Source organism: Sturnira hondurensis, unplaced genomic scaffold (assembly GCF_014824575.4).
Source record: "Sturnira hondurensis isolate 20B ecotype Veracruz unplaced genomic scaffold, ASM1482457v3 Scaffold0019006, whole genome shotgun sequence".
NCBI lineage: Eukaryota > Metazoa > Chordata > Mammalia > Chiroptera > Phyllostomidae > Sturnira > Sturnira hondurensis.
Window position 1 is genome coordinate 13075139 of NW_028091637.1, and position 18291 is coordinate 13093429.

General features: G+C 40.4%; 1 protein-coding gene across 4 annotated transcripts in view; it reads left to right on the forward strand.

The window, feature by feature from the left end:
* Positions 1 to 421: 421 nt before the first annotated feature.
* Positions 422 to 18291, forward strand: part of GOLGA4 (golgin A4) — a 90714-nt gene continuing 72844 nt past the window's right edge. For 2 of the 4 annotated variants that reach the window (XM_037070725.1, XM_037070727.1), the window contains exons 1-3: positions 422 to 817; positions 9878 to 9967; positions 14605 to 14703. In XM_037070725.1, the coding sequence (XP_036926620.1) occupies positions 746 to 817; positions 9878 to 9967; positions 14605 to 14703 (261 nt within the window). In that variant the 5' untranslated portion in view covers positions 422 to 745. The remainder of the gene's footprint in view (positions 818 to 9877; positions 9968 to 14604; positions 14704 to 18291) is intronic. The other 2 variants (XM_037070728.1, XM_037070729.1) reach the window with 1 other exon arrangement.

Here is an 18291-nt window from a genome sequence, read left to right on the forward strand (position 1 = left end):
AATATGTGGACCCTGGGAACTTAGTATCAGGCACTCCCCTGGGGAGCAGTAGGAACGCTAGGTACTTTAAGATACAAAATCATGACAACAAATACTGAACGAAAGAACACAGTGGATCGCCCCTTCTCCCACCCCGACGCTCACACACGCAGTTCACTGTGGGCCCGCCAGCCCTACCACGCTCAATAGGAGCACCTTCCCAGCCTAACTTCGCAATGCCGAAGCCCGGGTGAACTTCACAGCAGGGCTCAGACCAGCCCTGGCTCCTGGCTCCGAGAGCCTGTCTGCATGCAATGTGTGTGGACAGCGCAGCAGCCCGCGTCTCCCCGCAAGCTCCAGCGTTTGGGAGCGACACCCGAGCGCGCATGTGCAGGCCCGACTTCGAGCTTGTCCCCAGCGGCGCTCCGTAGAGGCCCCTCGGCGAGCTCCACGTAGGCTGCGCAGGCGTCTTCGGCACGACGTTCACCTGCTGCCGTTGTCGCCGCCGCCGCCGCCGCCGCCGCCGCCGGGGCTGAATGGGGGGCCGAGGCCAACCAGTGGCACCAAGAAGAAAGAGACGCGGCGGCGGCGACGCAGACACCCGCAGGACGAGAGTCCCGGTCCGCCTGCGAGCCCAAGGAGTGGGCAGCGAGGCCCGGCCCCCGCGGTCCCTGGTGTAGAGAAGACGCTGTCGCTGCCGTGCTAGGGCTCTCTCGGCTCTCGCCCCTCAGGTCTCATTCACACTCAGGACCCCCCGCGCCTCACCATGTTCAAGAAACTGAAGCAAAAGATCAGCGAGGAGGAGCAGAAGCTCCAGCACGCGGTGGCCTCTACTCAGGTACCATGGCTGCCGCCCTCCCCTAGTTCCGACACCTCTGGACAGTGGCCCCGGGGCAGAGAAGAGGGGAGCTTCTTCCGTGACCCTTGATCTCTAACCTGAGGATGCCCCCCAAGCCCTGGGACTGAGCTCAAGTTGGCCCAGATCCTCCGTCCCAGACTCCGTTGCGGAGAGTGGGTGGGGATGGCCGGAGTGGTAGTGAGAGCTGCTGACCTCTGTTGAGAGTTTTTCCCCAATGCCCGCCCCCGGCCTGAGAACAAGCGAGAGGGGCTCAGGTCTTGCATGATTTTTGACCCATATCGAAAGTTCCCCCACCCAGCCGAGACCGCAGCTCAGGAGTGAGGGCGGCACGGGTAAACCTGGGGCCCTTGTAATATGTGACCTCTTGACAGAAGTCCCCTCTCCCATCCCCGACCCGAGATTTGAGTACCGAAGGGGCCAGGATCCCGCAGGACTCCTGACTGTGATGGAAGTCCAATCCAAACCCAGGGCCAGGGGTGAGGGCCAGGGGTCGAACCATCGTAGGCCAGGCTGCTTGCTGGAGCGTTGGGACCTCAAAGAGGTGGCGGTGTGGCCGGCGTCCAGCGCCAGAGGCTGTCACGAGTTAGTCACTTCGCATAACTTGGTTGATCCGGCACCGGCGCAGGGACTGACACTCTGAGGCTGGGCCAGACTTGTGCCTGTTCACAGCCCAGCTTCTTCTTCTTCAAGAGTGTTGTGTTTATTTTTCACCAAAGCTGTTGCTTCAGGAAACGACAGTTTCCAGGAAAGAGGGGGGCGTGTTAATGTTTAAGAAACAGTCTGCTAAGCACCAGTAAGAGTGTGTTTTGGTTCTGGCAGCACATGGTCTCTCCAGTGAAGAGGAGGGCTTCTGCGAAATTGCCTGGCCTTTCTGAATCTCAAAAGATTGAGCAAACTCTCTCTTAATTTTAGTTTTTACAAAGGAGGCTGAGGTTTGACTAATTTGGCATTTCTAATACATTTTTAACAGAACATTTATCTTATGTAACTTTTAAACATCTAACAACTATTAAACAGCTATTGCATTGAGTTTGTTCTGAACTATATCAAGTTGAAGTTGTTTTCTTATATTTAAAGCTTGTCAGAGCAAACATTGCTTGAAATACATTGGAACATGACAATGAATGCTTGTTCATTCCCCCATGTAAAATGTAAATAGTGACTAAAGTTTAAATAGGAAATATTTTACTTTTCATACCATTTACTGCAGGCTTTTCTGACTTTACAAATCACCATTATTTAAGAAGCATAGAATGATGTGAGGAAGTGGTCCTGTTAGTGAATGTGAGACTTGTACGTTTAGGGGTGTATAAAGAAATATCACTGATCCAGGGTGCCATCTCTAGAGATTTATTCTAAGAAAATTTAAGATGTGTTACAGATTTAGTCACATGGATTTTCATTTCAGTGTTTTTTAGTACATAAAAATTGGCTAAAACTGTTCAACAATAGAAACAGAAAGTTGTATCAGTCAGTGAGTTATGCAGCCTTTAAAGATGACAAAATTTATTGGGTTCTCTCTCACTATGGGCAAAGCATTTCATTTACTGTTTTACATGGAGTATTTTATTTTTGTCGTGCATAAACCTATGGCATAGATCATCTTTTATAGATGGACTGAGGCTCAAAGATGTAGGTTGCCTAATATTATTATTAGGCAATAATACAGAAAAATATTATTAACATGTAAAGATACTGTTTTGAGAGACCGATAAAAAACGGCGTGTGATCCCAGTTTTGTGGGGGAAATAGTATTTAAGTTTATTTACATAGAGTGAAAATAATTTAAGAAGGATATGCTCAAGGTGCTGGTGAGATGAATATTTTTCTTATTTGTAAAGTTTAGTTTTTCTTTATGAAAATTAATTGCTTTCATGCATTAGCAAAGAGAGGTTGTTTTTAGATTAACAATAAAAAGCTAGTTACAAGCTAACACAGCAGAGTTCCCAGTTTCGATAGGTTGGTGCCTCTGATGAGACAGTGCCGCTGGATCAAAGAAAATCACTTTGTATACAAAAGATTTAAAACATTCCCATTAGATAATATGTACATTTATCCAGAATGGAAGAGGAAGGCATCACTGGTCGGTTCCTGGTTTCTGTCTGGTCTCAGATTTTTCATCTCTTCAGAACCCTTCAGGATGAGTAGTTCTGGGTTGTTGTTTTCAGAGTTAAGGATTTAGTTCATGCCTGAATTAAAAAACAAAACAAACCCTTTTTTTGATGACAGTGCTTTTGCAACAGATGACACAAATTCTCGTTTTCTTTAGTAAAGGCTCTTGACTTGGTATGTGTTATTATCTTCATTTTTGAATATAAATTATTTTGTGTTGAAAGCACAGTGCCCTAAAGAATTTAATGGGGTGTGAAAGGCCCTTTTCCCACTCAGGAGGATTCATTTGTTTGCTCTTGATCTAGGTTGAAAATTTTCCCTCAGATGGTTGAATGTATTTCTCCCTTATCCGTGTTACAGATGAGAAGCCTAATTTCAAATCTGTTCTTTCTTAAGTAGTAGTTAACCTGATCTTTGAATGTTCTCTTTATCCCTTGATTTTAGAAAATTTCATTTTTTTCTTAACTTTTTTAGCTCCCTCTTTTTTTTCCCCTTTAAAAATTTTTTTACTAGTTTTTCAGGATACATTTTTTGGTATACCCTAACTTTTTTTTTTAATGGTGAAAGTATTGGGATCAGCTTTTTTTCTATTCTAATGAAGGAATAAATTAGGTCAGAAAATATGGCATCTTTTGTCATAAAGATTAAGGTTCTGTAAAACTTTTCTCTTAGAGGTGTGTATGTGTGACATGGTTTCTTGTTAATTAAGCAAATTTTTAACTGTGGGCCCCAGTGAAAAGAATTTGAGAAACGGCGATCTAAAGAACACTAGGGAAGTGAATGCGGGTGTCAGAAAAGACCTGTGTGCCAACCCAGCTGTTGCAGTGTGCAACCTGGACAGGCCATGGAAGCATTCTGAGCTGATGCTCTTCTCATTAGGAAATTGGGGGTGATATGATCTCTCCCGCTTACCTTTCAGACTTGTTGTGAGGCTCAAAAGAGATACAGTATTTGAAAGCATTTGTAATTATAGAGCACTTACTTATTTAACAGAGCCTGCTAAGGTGCAGTGCTGGGCGTTGGATTTGCCTTAAAGGGTAGATGCAGTCTCAGTACCATGGGGTTGAGAGATAGTACTCCTGGTCTGGTGGCTGCTTGTGAGAAGGCATTTGTGGAGGGGTCAGACAGGGTGACATATCAGTAGTCTGGATGGATAGTGAAAAGTCATGGTATATTTGGACAAGGCATTCAAGCCTCATTATTCCTAAAGGTGGCTGCATTAATTTTCTAATATTGCGTACCAAATTACCACAGCCTTAGTGCCTAATAACTCAGTTGTTATTTCACAGTCTGCATGTCAGAAGGCTGGCGTGGTGTGGCTGGTTCTCTGCTCAGGACCTCACCAGGCTAAGATCAAGGTGTCTTCCAAACTGTGTGCTCATCTGGAGTTTAGGGTCCTTCCATGCTCTCATGGTTATGGTAGAATTTTGTCCTGTGTGGTTGTAGGTAGGCCTGAGACCCTTAGTTTTGGCTGGCTGTTGCAGGGGACCACTTTCAGCTCCCGATTGCTGCCTGAAGCTGCTTGCTCCTGGGCCTTCCTCAGGCGCTTTGCTTTCTTCAGGACAGAAGGAGTGCATCTCTGCTTTCTGCCCGCCTCTGTGCTTTGGGCTTATATTTGAAGGGCTTTTGTGATCAGGTTGGACCCATTTAGATAATCTCCTTTTGCTTAATTCATATTTGACTGATTAGTAACCTTAAATGTATTTGCAAAATCCCTTTTCACTATGTGAGGTCAGGTAATCAGGGAAGTGATATCTCATTGCATTCACAAGCAGGGTCATTTGGGGTCATCTTAGAATTCTGCAAACTGCCGTGCCTAAAATAGTTTTTCTTACAGGTACTGAAGTTGGAGCCTTTGGTCTCATAATAATAATAGTCAGTCAGTTGGCAATAAAAATACTAATTGTGAGCCCTGGCTGGTGTAGCTCAGTGGATTGAGCATGGGCCTGCGAACTAGAGTATCACAGTTCGATTCCCAGTCAGGGCACATGCCTGGGTTGCAGGCCAGTTCCCAGCAGGGGACGCACAAGAGGCAACCATACATTGATATTTCTCTCCCTCTCTCCTTCCCTTCCTCTCTAAAAGATAAATAAATAAAATCTTTAAAAAACTAATTGTGAGCTTGGATATAACCATCAGGTTTCTTGACGAATAGCTTAGAAATCTGTCTTCAGATTTCTCATGGCTGTGAGAATTAATTAGACCAAGTTTATTTTGAAGGAATCTAAATCCTTTTATATTTTGAGGTGAAGCTAGCCCAAAGATCCAGGACCTTGGGATAAATGCTCAGCTACAGTTAGTTTTTGATGAATGTTTTACACTTTGTAGTCACAACCATTTCCTCATGTGTTCTGTACTCTTGCAACTCCAGAGGAAGACTTAGAATTATCAGGCCAAACCTTGTGAGGTGCTGCTGTTCTTGTGGGGACAGTGTACAGGTTAAATCCCGTCATAAATGGGACTTAAATCATAAATCCCAGCGTTGGATTTTGCTGGTTTATCCCGAACTGACAAGGCTCTGAGTTGCTGATGAGGCTCACATGAGGCCAAGGTTAAAAGACGTAGTGCCGATTTTTAAAATTCACAGTGGGGTGTATTTTTCAAGTGATCAGAAGGTCATCGTCTAGAATAGCCCTTTCTGTTACCTGGGCAGTTGGAAAGCTGGGTTATTAACCTGAAGATGACTTGGAGATGACGGAATCACAGCAGAGATGGTTGGTCAGAGCTGTTCCCTCTGGCCCAGTAGCACTTTCTGACTACTTTCCTATCATTTTGCACCCCCCCCCCCGAGTGGCCCTTCTATTAAAGGACATATTACACATAACCATTTAAGAGTAGGTAGGTAGAAATGGAGATTCTCCTTCTTATGGTGACAGCCTCTGAAGCATCTGGAGCCTTTTCAAGCTCTCGTGGTTTGAAATTTGTGGCTCTGGGGGTAGAAGGGGCTTGTTGAATTTCTCTCAACCTCAGAGACACTGAAGTGCCCGGAGCATGTGTAGTGCAGTCTCAGTTCTGGGTGAGCACTGTCTGGTGGCTGTGCTTCCCGTTCCCGTTTTCTAAGCACAGTGCTGACTTCTTGCCGTACATTTTCTAGACATTTAAGACATTGATAAGGCTTTGGCTTTATTTCACATTTGGTCATTTTCTTGTTTAAAAGTTTTAGACCTAACCATTTTTTGTTTTTATCCTGGGGAAGGATATCTTATTCTTTGAGGTGACTTCTCCATACAGCTAATTTCATGTATCACTTGTTGACTTTTCTGGTTCATCTTTTAAAAGGTATGTGTTGTATATGTTGGAATTCTTATTGTAAGCAACAGAACTCAGTCCAGCTAGTTGAGCAGAAAAGGAATTTATTAAAGAATATTTGGTAGCTTACAGAATTTCCAGGATGGCCTGAAAGTCAGGGCTGATGGCTATGCCCAGCCATAGTGGGGAACCGCCCTAAGGACAACGATGCAGCTGCCTCTGGGGGGCGCCAGCATCGGTCTCCTGCTGAGCAGCTCCTGCGTGAGGCTGCCCGATGCTGTTTGCTGCTGTTCGCAGGCTCTTCAGCTGACTAAGTTCAATTTTGTTGCTTATTTCCTCACACCACTCACTTACGACTCATGTGGGTGTGCTCATTGGTCACCTGCCCTAGGTGCGAAGAAGACTGGATGAGTGAGTTTACTGATTTCTAACTTACAGACTCAGAAGAGCTGTTTAGGAAAAAAAGGATATTAAACTTCTGCCATGTTTTGTTGATGTTTCCCCCTCCTCCTTTTGATTGCTGTTCCTTTTGATTTCTGCTTTTGACATAAAAATCTTTGTCCTATTCAGAGATACAGAAATAGACTCTTTTTTTTTTTTTAAGATTTTATTTTATTTTATTTAGAGGGGAAGGGAAGGAGAGAAGGAGAGAAATATCAATGTATGGTTGCCTCTCATGAGTCCCCTGCTGGGAACTGACTTGCAACCCAGGCATGTGCCCTGACTGGGAACCGAACTGCGATTGTGTGGTTCGCAGGCCCGTGCTCAATCCACTGAGCTACACCAGCCAGGGCCAAGAAATAGACTCTTATATTTTCTATTTCGATTTTTAAAAATCATTTCAGTCTTTAGTGTGGCTTAAGCACGGAGTGAGTGTCTAATTGGTGTTTCTCTCTCATGTGGATGGCCATCTGTCCCAACACCATTTATTGGACATCTCTCTTTTTTAAAAATTATTTTTAAAACTTTTATTTTTCAATTAAAGTTTATGTTCAATATTATTTGGTATTAATATCAGGGAAATGTCCTGAAATTTGGCTCTATACTTTTAGTATTGTCCATAGCTCACCTTAAGTAGGCCTCAAACTCCTAGTTTCAATTATAGGCCCTTTTCTCCTGAGGGTTTTTGTGGCTGAGAATTTTAGGAGTTAGGCTGTCTGTCCTTTATGGAACTAAATGGACTAGCGTCTAGGTATATAGCTGTGGTGTGTAAGCTCTGCTCAAAGCAGGGCCCACCCTTTGCTAGAGAGTTGCTTATCTGTACAGTTCATAGTGTTGACTCTTAGAGCTCATAGGCACTGTAAAGATTGAATTGACAACCTTATTTTCTTTATTTTTTATTTTATTTTAGTTTTTAAAAATATATTTTATTGATTATGCCATTACAGTTGTCCCATTTCCCCCCTTTCATTCCCCTCCACCCTGCACACCTCCTCCCCCACCATCCCCCCCCTTTAGTTTATGACCACGTGTCACAAGTTCTGTAGATTCTATATTTCCCATACTATTCTTGCCCTACCCCCTGTCTATTTTCTACCTACCATCTATGCTACTTATTTTCTGTATCTTCTTCCTCCTTCTCTTCCTCCCACTCTCCTGTTGCTAACCCTCCATGTGTTCTTCATTTCTATGGTTCTGTTCCTGATCTCGCTGTCCTCTTGTTTTGCTTTTGTTTTAGGTGTGGTTGTTAATAACTGTGAGTTTGCTGTCCTTTCACTGTTCATTTTTTTATCTTCTTTTTCTAAGTCCCTTTAACATTTCATATAATAAGGGCTTGGTGATGATGAACTCCTTGAATCTGACCTTATCTGAGAAGCACTTTATCTGCCCTTCCATTGCTTTGCTGGATAGAGTAATCTTGGATGTGGGTCTTTGGATTTCATGACTTGGAATACTTCTTTCCAGCCCCTTCTTGCCTGTAAGGTCTCTTTTGAGAAATCTGCTGACAGTCTGATGGGAACTCCTTTGTAGGTGACTGTCTCCTTATCTCTTGCTGCTTCTAGGATTCTCTCCTTCATTTTAATTTTGGCTAATGTAATTATGATGTGCCTTGGTGTGTTCCTTCTTGGGTCCAACTTCTTTGGGAGTCTCTGAGCTTCCTGGATTTCCTGGAAGTCTATTGCCTTTGCCAGACAGGGGAAGTTCTCCTTTATTATTTGTTCAGATAAGTTTCCACTTGTTGCCCTTCCTCTTCTCCTTCTGGTACCCCTATAATCCAGATGTTGGAATGTTGAAAGATGTCCTGGAGGTTCCTAAGCCTCTCTTCATTTTTTTGAATTCTTGTTTCTTCATCCTTTTCTGTTTGGTCATTTTTTTCTTCCTTCTGGTCCACAACTTTGATTTGAGTCCCAGTTTCCTTTCCATCACTATTGGTTTCCTGTGCATTTCCCTTCATTTCAATTAGTGTAGCCTTCATATGTTCCTCTAATTTGTAACTAAAATCAACCAGTTCTGTGAGCATCCTGATCACCAGTGTTTTGAACTGTGCATCTGATAGGTTGGCTATCTCTTGGTTGTTTAGAAGTGTTGGCTCTGGGACTTTGAGCTCTTTTTCTGCTTGAGCCATAATGTTTTGGTCTGGTTGTTATGTATTAGGGGTGGAGCCTTAGGTATTCACCAGGGCCGGGCCACCCAGTCGCTGGGTTGTGACACTGTATGTGGGGGCGGGGTCAGAGAGGGGCAATGGCGTGCATGCTCTCGGATGTCAGTCCCCTCTGCTGCTTCCCACAAGCAAATTGGGCCCTTCTGGAGCTGGTTTCCAGGTGTGTGGGCTTGTGCACCCTCCAGGGCCTTGTGGATCTCTCCAACAAACTCTCTGTGAGCCTGGGAGCTTCTCCCAGCACCTTGACCCTGAAAGTTTTTCCAATTGGTGCTTTTAGGCTTTAATTCCCAGTGCTGGGGTCCTGGTTTGTGCGGTCTGTCTCACTGCTCACTCCTTTGCCTGGTTTATCTGCACGGGAAAGTGTGACCGCAGCCAGCCAACCCGCACCCTCACTGGGTCCTCCCGTTGCCACCCCACGCCTGGAATCTACGAACCGCTGCCTGCCCACCTGGGTCGGTCTGGTCACCCTTTCCTGCTCTACAGCCACTCCGCCAGCCACTGACTCCTCCCCTCTTACTGGTCTGGCTGAATGTTTCATTGTTGTCAGACTTCCGTACAGTTCAATTTTCTGTGTTTTGGTTGCATTTTTGTTACTAAAACTTTGTTGTCTTTACACTTGGTTGTGCAAGGAGGCACAGAGTTTCCACCTACGCCTCCATCTTGGCTGGAAGTCTTATTTCCTTAAATGAATTTTTTATTTTGGAGTAATTGTGACTTACAGGAAACTTATGGAGAGTGCTCGTACACCCCTCACCTGGCTTTAGTTTCCCCCAGTGCAGTCATCTTATTTTACCATCACAACCTTGTTTTATAGAAGAGGACGCACAGCCCTCAAAAAGGTAGTTCAGAGAAGATCATAGGCCTGGTCACAGTTCTGGTTACAGTCAGACCAGCGACCCAGGAGATGGCCTGGGTCTCCTAGTAGATTAGGTTTAGTTACCCTCTTCTGTTTTTCATGTACTTGCTCTTTTCCATTTGCTGGGGTTTGGTCCTGGATTGAGAGGATGACTACCCAGCAAGCACAGAGTGTACTAGTCAATGCAGCCTTTCTAATTGCACAATGATTTTAAATCTAGGCTTCCTCCAATTCTTCAACGCCAACAGGAGCCAGGAGCAGGACGTCTTCATTTACGGAGCAATCTGATGAAGGTACACCCAACAGAGAGGTAAGTCTGGAATTTCATCTTAATAAACCTCTTATAGGAAGTTGTTAATCTAAAATGTAATGCTACTGTTGATGACAAAATGGGAAATTATTTCGACAGGTCAATTATTTCTTAGGTATTGTTTTTGTTAGTAACTTTTTAAAATTTTTTTTGCAAATAGTGGTTATGTTTTTCTAAAATCTGTTTTGTAAAGTGTTCTTTCAGGTTCTTAATTTGAGAGGATAATATACTCTGCATTTAGTATGTGAAGTTTTTAGAATGATTTGGTAACAGTTTGTCCTGTAGTTTCAAGCTAATGATTGGAAACTGAAGTAACTTGATTAATGCCATGTGACTTGTGGCTGGCACCATAGCTCAGATTAGATTTTTTCCAACTTTTAATCTTTTTGTGAAGTTTGACACAGGTAACAGAAAAGAAGGTAAAACATAAAGGCACAAACCAGGGAATTATTACAAAGCGAATCCCCATGTAACTACCACTCAGACCTAGAATAGGAAGTGTCAGCACTACAGTGCTGCCTCCCCTCTCGCAGAAAGATGACCACCATCCTGACCACCGTGCGCTTGCTGCTTGCCTTCTCTCTTAGCACTGCTTAAGTATGCTTTCCATTGTAAATGTTACAGCTCAACACTTGCGATTTCTCCAGATTTTGTCTATTATAAATTATGCTGCTGTGAACGTTATCGAACATTTCTTTTGGTACACTTGTGCCCGTATTTCTTTGGCTATGTGCTTAAGAGTAGAATCCTTGGGTCAAAGGGTATGCAGGAGTTTGACACTTCAGAAGATAATGAACATTATTTTTCAGAAAAGTTGGAAGACTTTACCTTCTCACCAGTTTATTAGAGTTGTTGATATGCATCCTTGTTAGTCTTTAATTTCAGCCATTCTGGTGGGTGTGTAATGTTCTTACTATAGTTTTAATTACATTTCTCTCATGTCTGATAAGACTGAGCATGTTTTATCTGTGTATTTGCCATTTGATAGCTTCCTTTTTTTGGGAAAAGATTTTATTTATTTATTTTTAGAGAGAGGGGAAGGGAAGGAGAGAGAGAGAGAAAGAAACATCAATGTGGTTGCCTCTCGTGTGCCCCCAGATGGGGACCTGGTCCATGGCCCAGGCGTGTGCCCTGACTGGGAATCCAAGCGGTGATGATCCTCTGGTTCACAGGCCTGCGCTCAATCCACTGAGCCGCAGCAGCCAGGGTTGATACCTTCTTTTGTGAAGTGCTAAGTCTCTTGTTTATTTTTCTGTTAGTTTGTCTTTTTTTATTGCTCTGTAGGAGCCCTTTTTAAAAATAGTGTGGATAGTTATTTTTTCTTTTTTCATTGGATATATATGTATGCCTTGCAGATAATCTTTATCTATTCTGTAGCTTGCTTTTTACTAAGCTCTTAATGGTGTTTTTAGATGAATAGAATTTCTTAGTTTTAATTTACTCCAATTTGTCAGTATTTTATTTTATGTCTAGTATATTTGTATAAAGAAATTTTTCCTGACCCTCAGTATTTTCCTGAATTATCCTGTGCTGCTCCTCACCTCTGGATTTGTACTCCATTTGGAAACGATTTTTTCAATATGGTGTGAAGAAGGGGTCAAGTCCCCCCACCCCATTACCTAGTTGCCTCATTCTTTTCACCCTATGCTACCGTTTTTCAGAAATTAAGTGTCTGTATTTGAGTAGATTTGTTTCTGAGCTCTCTATTCTGTTCTTTTGTCTTTGACCTGATACCACACTGTCTTAATACCTAATTTTATATTACATTTTGCCTTTGTAGAGCAGGTCTTCCCTGTCTTAATTCAGGCTGCTGTAAACATTTTCAGTGCCTGGGTGGCTTAAATAACAGACATTTAGTTCTCAAAGTTTTGGAGGCTGGGAAGTCCAAGATCAAGGTACCAGCAGATTCTGTGTCTTGTGAGGGCCCTCTTCCTGGTTTGTAGACAGCTCTCCCATTATTATTATAGCCTAGCATGGCCTTTCCTTGTTGCATATACTTAGGGAAGAGATGGAAGTGTGAGGCGATTTGGTGTGGGCCACTTTCATATCTCAAATAAGGGGCAAAAATTCCATAATGAGGGCCTCATCCTTATGACCCCTTCTAACTCTACCTCCCTAAGGCTCTGCTTCTAAATACCATCACGTGGAGGGTTATGACCTCAACTTAATCAGTTTGGGGGAGGCATTCACTCCATAGTTCCCACTTTGTTCTTCTTGAATGTCTCACTTGTTTCTGTTCCTTTCCATATAACATATTTTCACTGTGTATGATGTACCCGTTTTGCCCAAATTTATGATGAAAAAATAAAGATGCTTATTACACATGGATAGTACTAGTTCTGTTTTTATATAAATGTTTTTAATTACTATGTTATGCTTATGTGTTAAAAGTGTAACTCTAGGAAGCAATAACAATATCCATATGCAAAATAATACCCTGGAATAAGATAATTGGTTTTGTTTCTAAATAAACAAAAAATTGAATTGAAAAATTGAAATAAAAGATTTTTTTTCCTGAAAGTTTGGGCCAAAAAAGTGGGTGTGCATTATACATGGGAGCACATTATACATGGCAAAATAAGGCAATTTTAGAATCAGATTTTCAGCTCTCACAATTAAAAACAGCACACAACAATGGCAACGGAAATAAACCTGTTGGAGGTTTCATTGTGATTGCATTGACTCTATAGTTTGGAGAAAATCTTAAAATTAAAAATCAAATCTTGCAATCTTTTCAGTATTATTTTACACAAACATTTATAATGCTTTTCTGGAGGATAGAGTTCTAAGAATGGGATTGCTAGGTCATAGGATGTAGGCACATTAAAAAAATTTGAAAGGTATTTCCAAATTGTCTTGATGAAGGTTACTTTAAAACCAAAAAAATTTAAGCATTTATTTAGTAGATGTTGATAGTAAAATAAACTTAAGGACTTCATAGTATAGATTTTGCATTAAAAGTTAATGGCATATATGCTGTATCCTTGGTGCATGTATTTAAATGACCTGACAATATTATATAAATGTATAAAGAATGTACACACTATCTTTAATTTCATTTTTTGTGCGTTTGCAATATTGCATTTCTTTAACTTAATAATTTTAATGTTATAAGACTTAGTTTATACATGTAAACCAGTTTGAATGAAGCCTCAGTGCTAATATTGTTTTTACCAGCAGTGTTAATGGTATCATTCTTACATTCAGTGTATTGGTCGATATTATGGTGGCATATTGATTTATAGACAGTACAGCTGAAATCCTGGAAATAACTTGATCACTACTATTTGTAAAAAGGATTTATCTAGGGTGCTTTAAAACAATTTAATTGAATATACCTTTACAAAATAATTTTTTCCTGAAAGGGATGATTTGAGCATTCTTTACAATAGCTTAAGTAATCTAAAGGTTACTTTTTAATTTTTTTCCCTAATCTTTAAATATCTTTTTAAAGATTTCTTTACACATGTCCACATTTTAATACTAAAGATTTTGTGCTTATAGGTCTAGCTTAAGAAATGATGTCTGAAGGAAGGACAAAGCAGTATTATCACTTTATCTCCTTGCTTTTTAAGCATTTTTCTGACAACTTTAAAAGGTATTTTTGACCACAAAGTGCAGTGTAAACCAACCCTAATAGGAGATGCATTAATCATAGGAGACACATTAATTCATTACATACAGTGGATACTAGTGGATGACTTAGGGCAGGCATTAGGGCTTTATTTTCTTTTTGAACTCTGGTTAAGAAGGATGGGATGGCTCTGTGCTGCCAGAGTTAGCTTTAGGGCTACATACGAGCTAGGGGCTAACGTGGGGCTCCCAGCACTAGTGAAAGGAGGTTGAAAAAAGCTTTTGCCGATTGCCGCCTAGAGCTCTCTCTGTGGCCCATCATGTGAAGCTTCTATCCCTAGAGAGGCTTCATGGTAGAGAACTGAACCAAACCTCAGTGGCTTAGTGACTGCATCACTATGTGATAACCCGTGTATTGGCGTAGGCCGGGAAACCCAGACTGGTCCTGTATTAGAGACTGAGAGATAGGGCAAACGTGTTTTAAGTCAGTATGTTAAGTGGTATTCCTTAGGTAGGTATAATAGTTTTTGTCCTTAAAACTTATAGATTTAAGTTTCAAAAGTTTTTTCTGTACATATTGGAGAAAACGATTTTGTATATAAATACAAATAAGTGATTATTTAAAGTTTTATATGTCTTATTCTCCCATGAATTTTCATGCTATCTTTTTGAATGAATAAAAATGGCTGGCTCAGTATTTATGTTATGCTTTGTGTTCTTTACCATGCGTTGTTCTTATTGGTATAGACTGTTAACACCAAATTGTTAGACATGCTTTGTATTGTGGTACCCATTGCATATATTATTTATATGCCAATAAGCAAGTTTTTAAAGTTGGGCTAAACAACTAAACAGCTCAGCTCATCTCCATTCCTGACCTTTCCCAGCAACTTACTATTTGGGGGTGGGGGGTGGTGATGGCAGCAATGGTGGTGGTGGAGGTGCAAGGCCATTACGGTGTTGTGCGTGCTGTGTGGTGAGAACTTTGCAACATGCCCTTATGATTTGTTTTTCATCATTTGTTTTATTTTTTATACCTCTGCTTATTACACTGAATGAGACAGCTACTAGCCGGGATGATAGCAGAGCCTGCTTTTCTCTCTGAGTATACTATCTTTGCTTTGGATTCCTCCAAACAGCCTAAAACACAGACTGACAGTGTGGTGAGTCCTTCCACCGCTTTCTGCATTCCCTTTGTGGGGAAGCAAAGTAACTTGGTAATTCTAGAAGCAAATCTTAGGTTGCTTGTCACTTACCATCTTGCAAAGTATCTTCAGTGCTCTGCTGCTAACCCTGCTCTAAAGATTCGGAGAATAAATTGCTGAATTCTCATGGCTGTTGTGTTTTCTGGCAGCTTTTTAACAGCAACAGAATAACACTGTTTTCATTAATGTAGTTAATGAAATGTAGTTAATGTAGTTTCATTAATGTAGGCCTAAACTCTTAAGTTTTCTTCCTAGGAAATGTTTGCTTATTGACTAAGAAAGATATGCATTGTTAGAAATCTGCTTGGTAGGATGCCAAAAAGTTTTTGAGATGTGACTCATTTTTAGGGGGAAAATGCATTTTGTATAAATCCACAATTAAATAACTGAGTAGATGGGTTGATTTTACTATAACATATAATTGCAACTTATTTTGGGAGAATGCCAGTTTTCTGTGTATTAAATATCTGAAAGGAAATAATTATCTCATTTTCAACTGACTGAATCCATATAATTTTGAATCTTGTATATAATTTTAACTTTGGGGAAGTGGACTTTTTCCTAAAGTATGTAAGTTCTTAATGTAGCCTATTAAAATTTAGAGATGTTTGCTTAATAAGGATAGCTTTAGGTGTTAAATTGGACACTGAACTGGGATTGAGGTTTTTTTGAACAATGAGAATTGCTTTAACTTATTAAGTAGCTGGTGATTAAAAGCATTTCTGTACTTAATCCACGCAGCCTGAAAAGACTGGGCCTATATATAGCCACTAGACGTCCTAAACTATTTTCTAACCTTGATTTTAGAAAAAAGAGTTCTGGTGATGCTTTCCTTAGCTTAGATCTCAGGGAAAGAGGCCTCTCCTTGGTTCTGGCTACAAGTAACACCTCACTGTTTTCAAAACTGGTTGCAGAGGAGAATCATAGTGCTTTATACTTCATGTAGTGGTAATAGGGATTTAGAGTAACGAGGAGAAAGGGGAGGGGAAGGGAAGGAGGTAGGGGAAGGAGAAGAGTTGTTCTATTAGGCCCACTTCCTTCAGTACTGGTTTGTATTGATTCCTATCCTGTTGTGGAAAAAAGCTAATAATATTTAAATGGAGGTTTAAAAAGTTATTTCTGTAGACTAAAAGTCTTTATAATATCGTTTAAATTGAGTTATGTTCAGATGAAAACTTTTTCTCGTGTAACAACCATAGCATAACCTATAGCAGAATAAACATTTAGTGAGGGCCTAATTCATTACATTAAGAGTTTACCAGCTACTGACTTTTCCTTAATTTAGTTTTTTTGAAAAATATATTTCAAAGGTTTATATTTAAAAATTTACCTCTAATTCTAAAAATTGCTATATCCTTAGTGCTCAGCAATTGGTAGTTGTTCAAAGACTGAACAAAACATAATTGAAGACAAATCTGGCAGGGAATAAACCTGTGTGTGCTTTTAAATTAAATGTACTTTAGAAGAGTTTTTCTGTTAGCTAAAAATTGCCTCTAGGAGAATTGGTGACTTTGAGTATCGGCTTGTATTGAGCTTATGTTTTAGGCTTCTTTCTGCCTGGGAGGAGTCCTTCAGAAATCTTCCTACACCGAAGGAAGTAACTATGTTGGATTCAACAAGCATTTGCTGAGCCTCTACTACCAGTAGCCAAAATGTTAGGTCCTGGGGACCAAGTTGAAGAGGCAAAGTTTCTGCTCTCCAAGACTTTATAAGTTAGTATAGAGGCAAAAATATCAACCTACACTTACAAAAGAAAGAAAGAAATTAAGGCTTCATAGTAGAACATACAGGCATAGGGAATGTGTTAGCCCTTCGGAGCAAGTCATGTGAAGTTTCATAAAAGAAGGGGCCTTTGGAAGTTGAAAGATGAGCAAGAGTTTGATGGTCAGATATAGAAAAGGCATTACAGGTAGTGACAGAATCTCTAATTTTGCTTCTAAAGATCCTTAATTTAAGTTTATAGGGAAACATAGGCCAGTACTTCCCTTAGCTGTCCTGCATTTATTTAGATATACGGTATAACATGTTAGAATATTAACACAGGGAGGAAATATTTTAAATGTTACACTGTGTTTGATACAGTGGTATTTCAAGCAGTTGTGGAATAGCTTTTTCGTGTGGGCTACAATCATGTGTCAGGTAATTTACTTGAAAATAGAAGAATATAAACTCTATTGCCACTATTCCTCCTAACCTAAATAATTCATGGAGTTCTTTCATTTTCTTTCTCCATAATTTAACTATTACTTTTCAGTATACTGACTGGCTGAGAGACTTGTTGATCCCTATACAATATATTTTTAATTTTAAAATATGTAGTATATTTTTAGGGCTAGAAAGAATTACTTAGGGTGTCATACAAATATATGCCATGTATATAACTGTTAATTCTCTAAATGGCAGAGAACAGGGAGATAAAAGTTAATTCCTACGTTCTTCCCACCTTTCTCCCCTGTGTAACTCTAAAGAAATGTCTTGGACTGATAAAATTTGGTAACTCTTTCTATATTAGAGGGAAGAGGTACTTAAATTTTTATTCAGGGAAATTCAGATATTACGAAAGTGGGAAGAGTAGTAATAGTGATATGAGAATTCTTCCCCCTCTTCTAGTAGCAGTGTCTCCCGTTATAACTTGGCCTTTCAACCCCCCTCCAAACCTCTACACCCTCCCCATACGTAGTGCAGCTTAGTACCACCCTGTCCTGTTGGGTTGTTGGAAGCAAATTTCAGAAATTATGTTGCATCTAAATATTTTGGTGTATATTCTTACAAGTTAAAGATTAAAAAATATAACTACAATATATTTCACCTAAACATTAATAATTTTTTAGTATCGAATACCTAATGAGAGCTCAAGAATTTGAGAACACTTTTGCAAAGCTATGTTTTAGAATAAATGAGGTCAGATATTTGACCTTTAAAAAAATCCTTACCCAAGGTTATATGTATTGATTTGAGAGAAAGAGAGAGAACATCAATGTGAGGTAGAAACAACAATTGGTTGCCACCCGTTTGCTCCCCGACCGAGGATCAAACCCATTACTTAGGTGTGTTCCCTGACCCGGAGGCAAACCTGCAACCTTTTTGCTGTATAGGATGGCGCTGCAGTCAACTGGGCCACCTGGGCAGGGCTGACCTTTTCTTGGTCAGCTGTAGAGTTATAGGGGAAAGGGACTATTTAAAGACCAAGTTTCTGAAACATAGTGACTAGTATTTGGTCAAATGCTCTTGTTTAAAATATGGGAGTTATTTTATCATGAACTACTTTTAAATCACTAATTTCATGTAGACACTTAGTGTATTATGAATGTAATATAGAATTTTTAATCTCAAAGAATCTCATTCATTATCATGGAACCTATGCCAATGTGATTCAAGCAACAGAATGTTGCTTAACTTGGACCAGTTGTCATACCAACAGTACAAACTAAAAAAACGTTCACATGTGGAATAAGATTATTTTTGCTTGTAAGTTTTACTGAAAGTTGTCATAACAATGTCATTTATATTGCTGCCTCGAATGAGGCCTTTCTATTTCTATGTTTT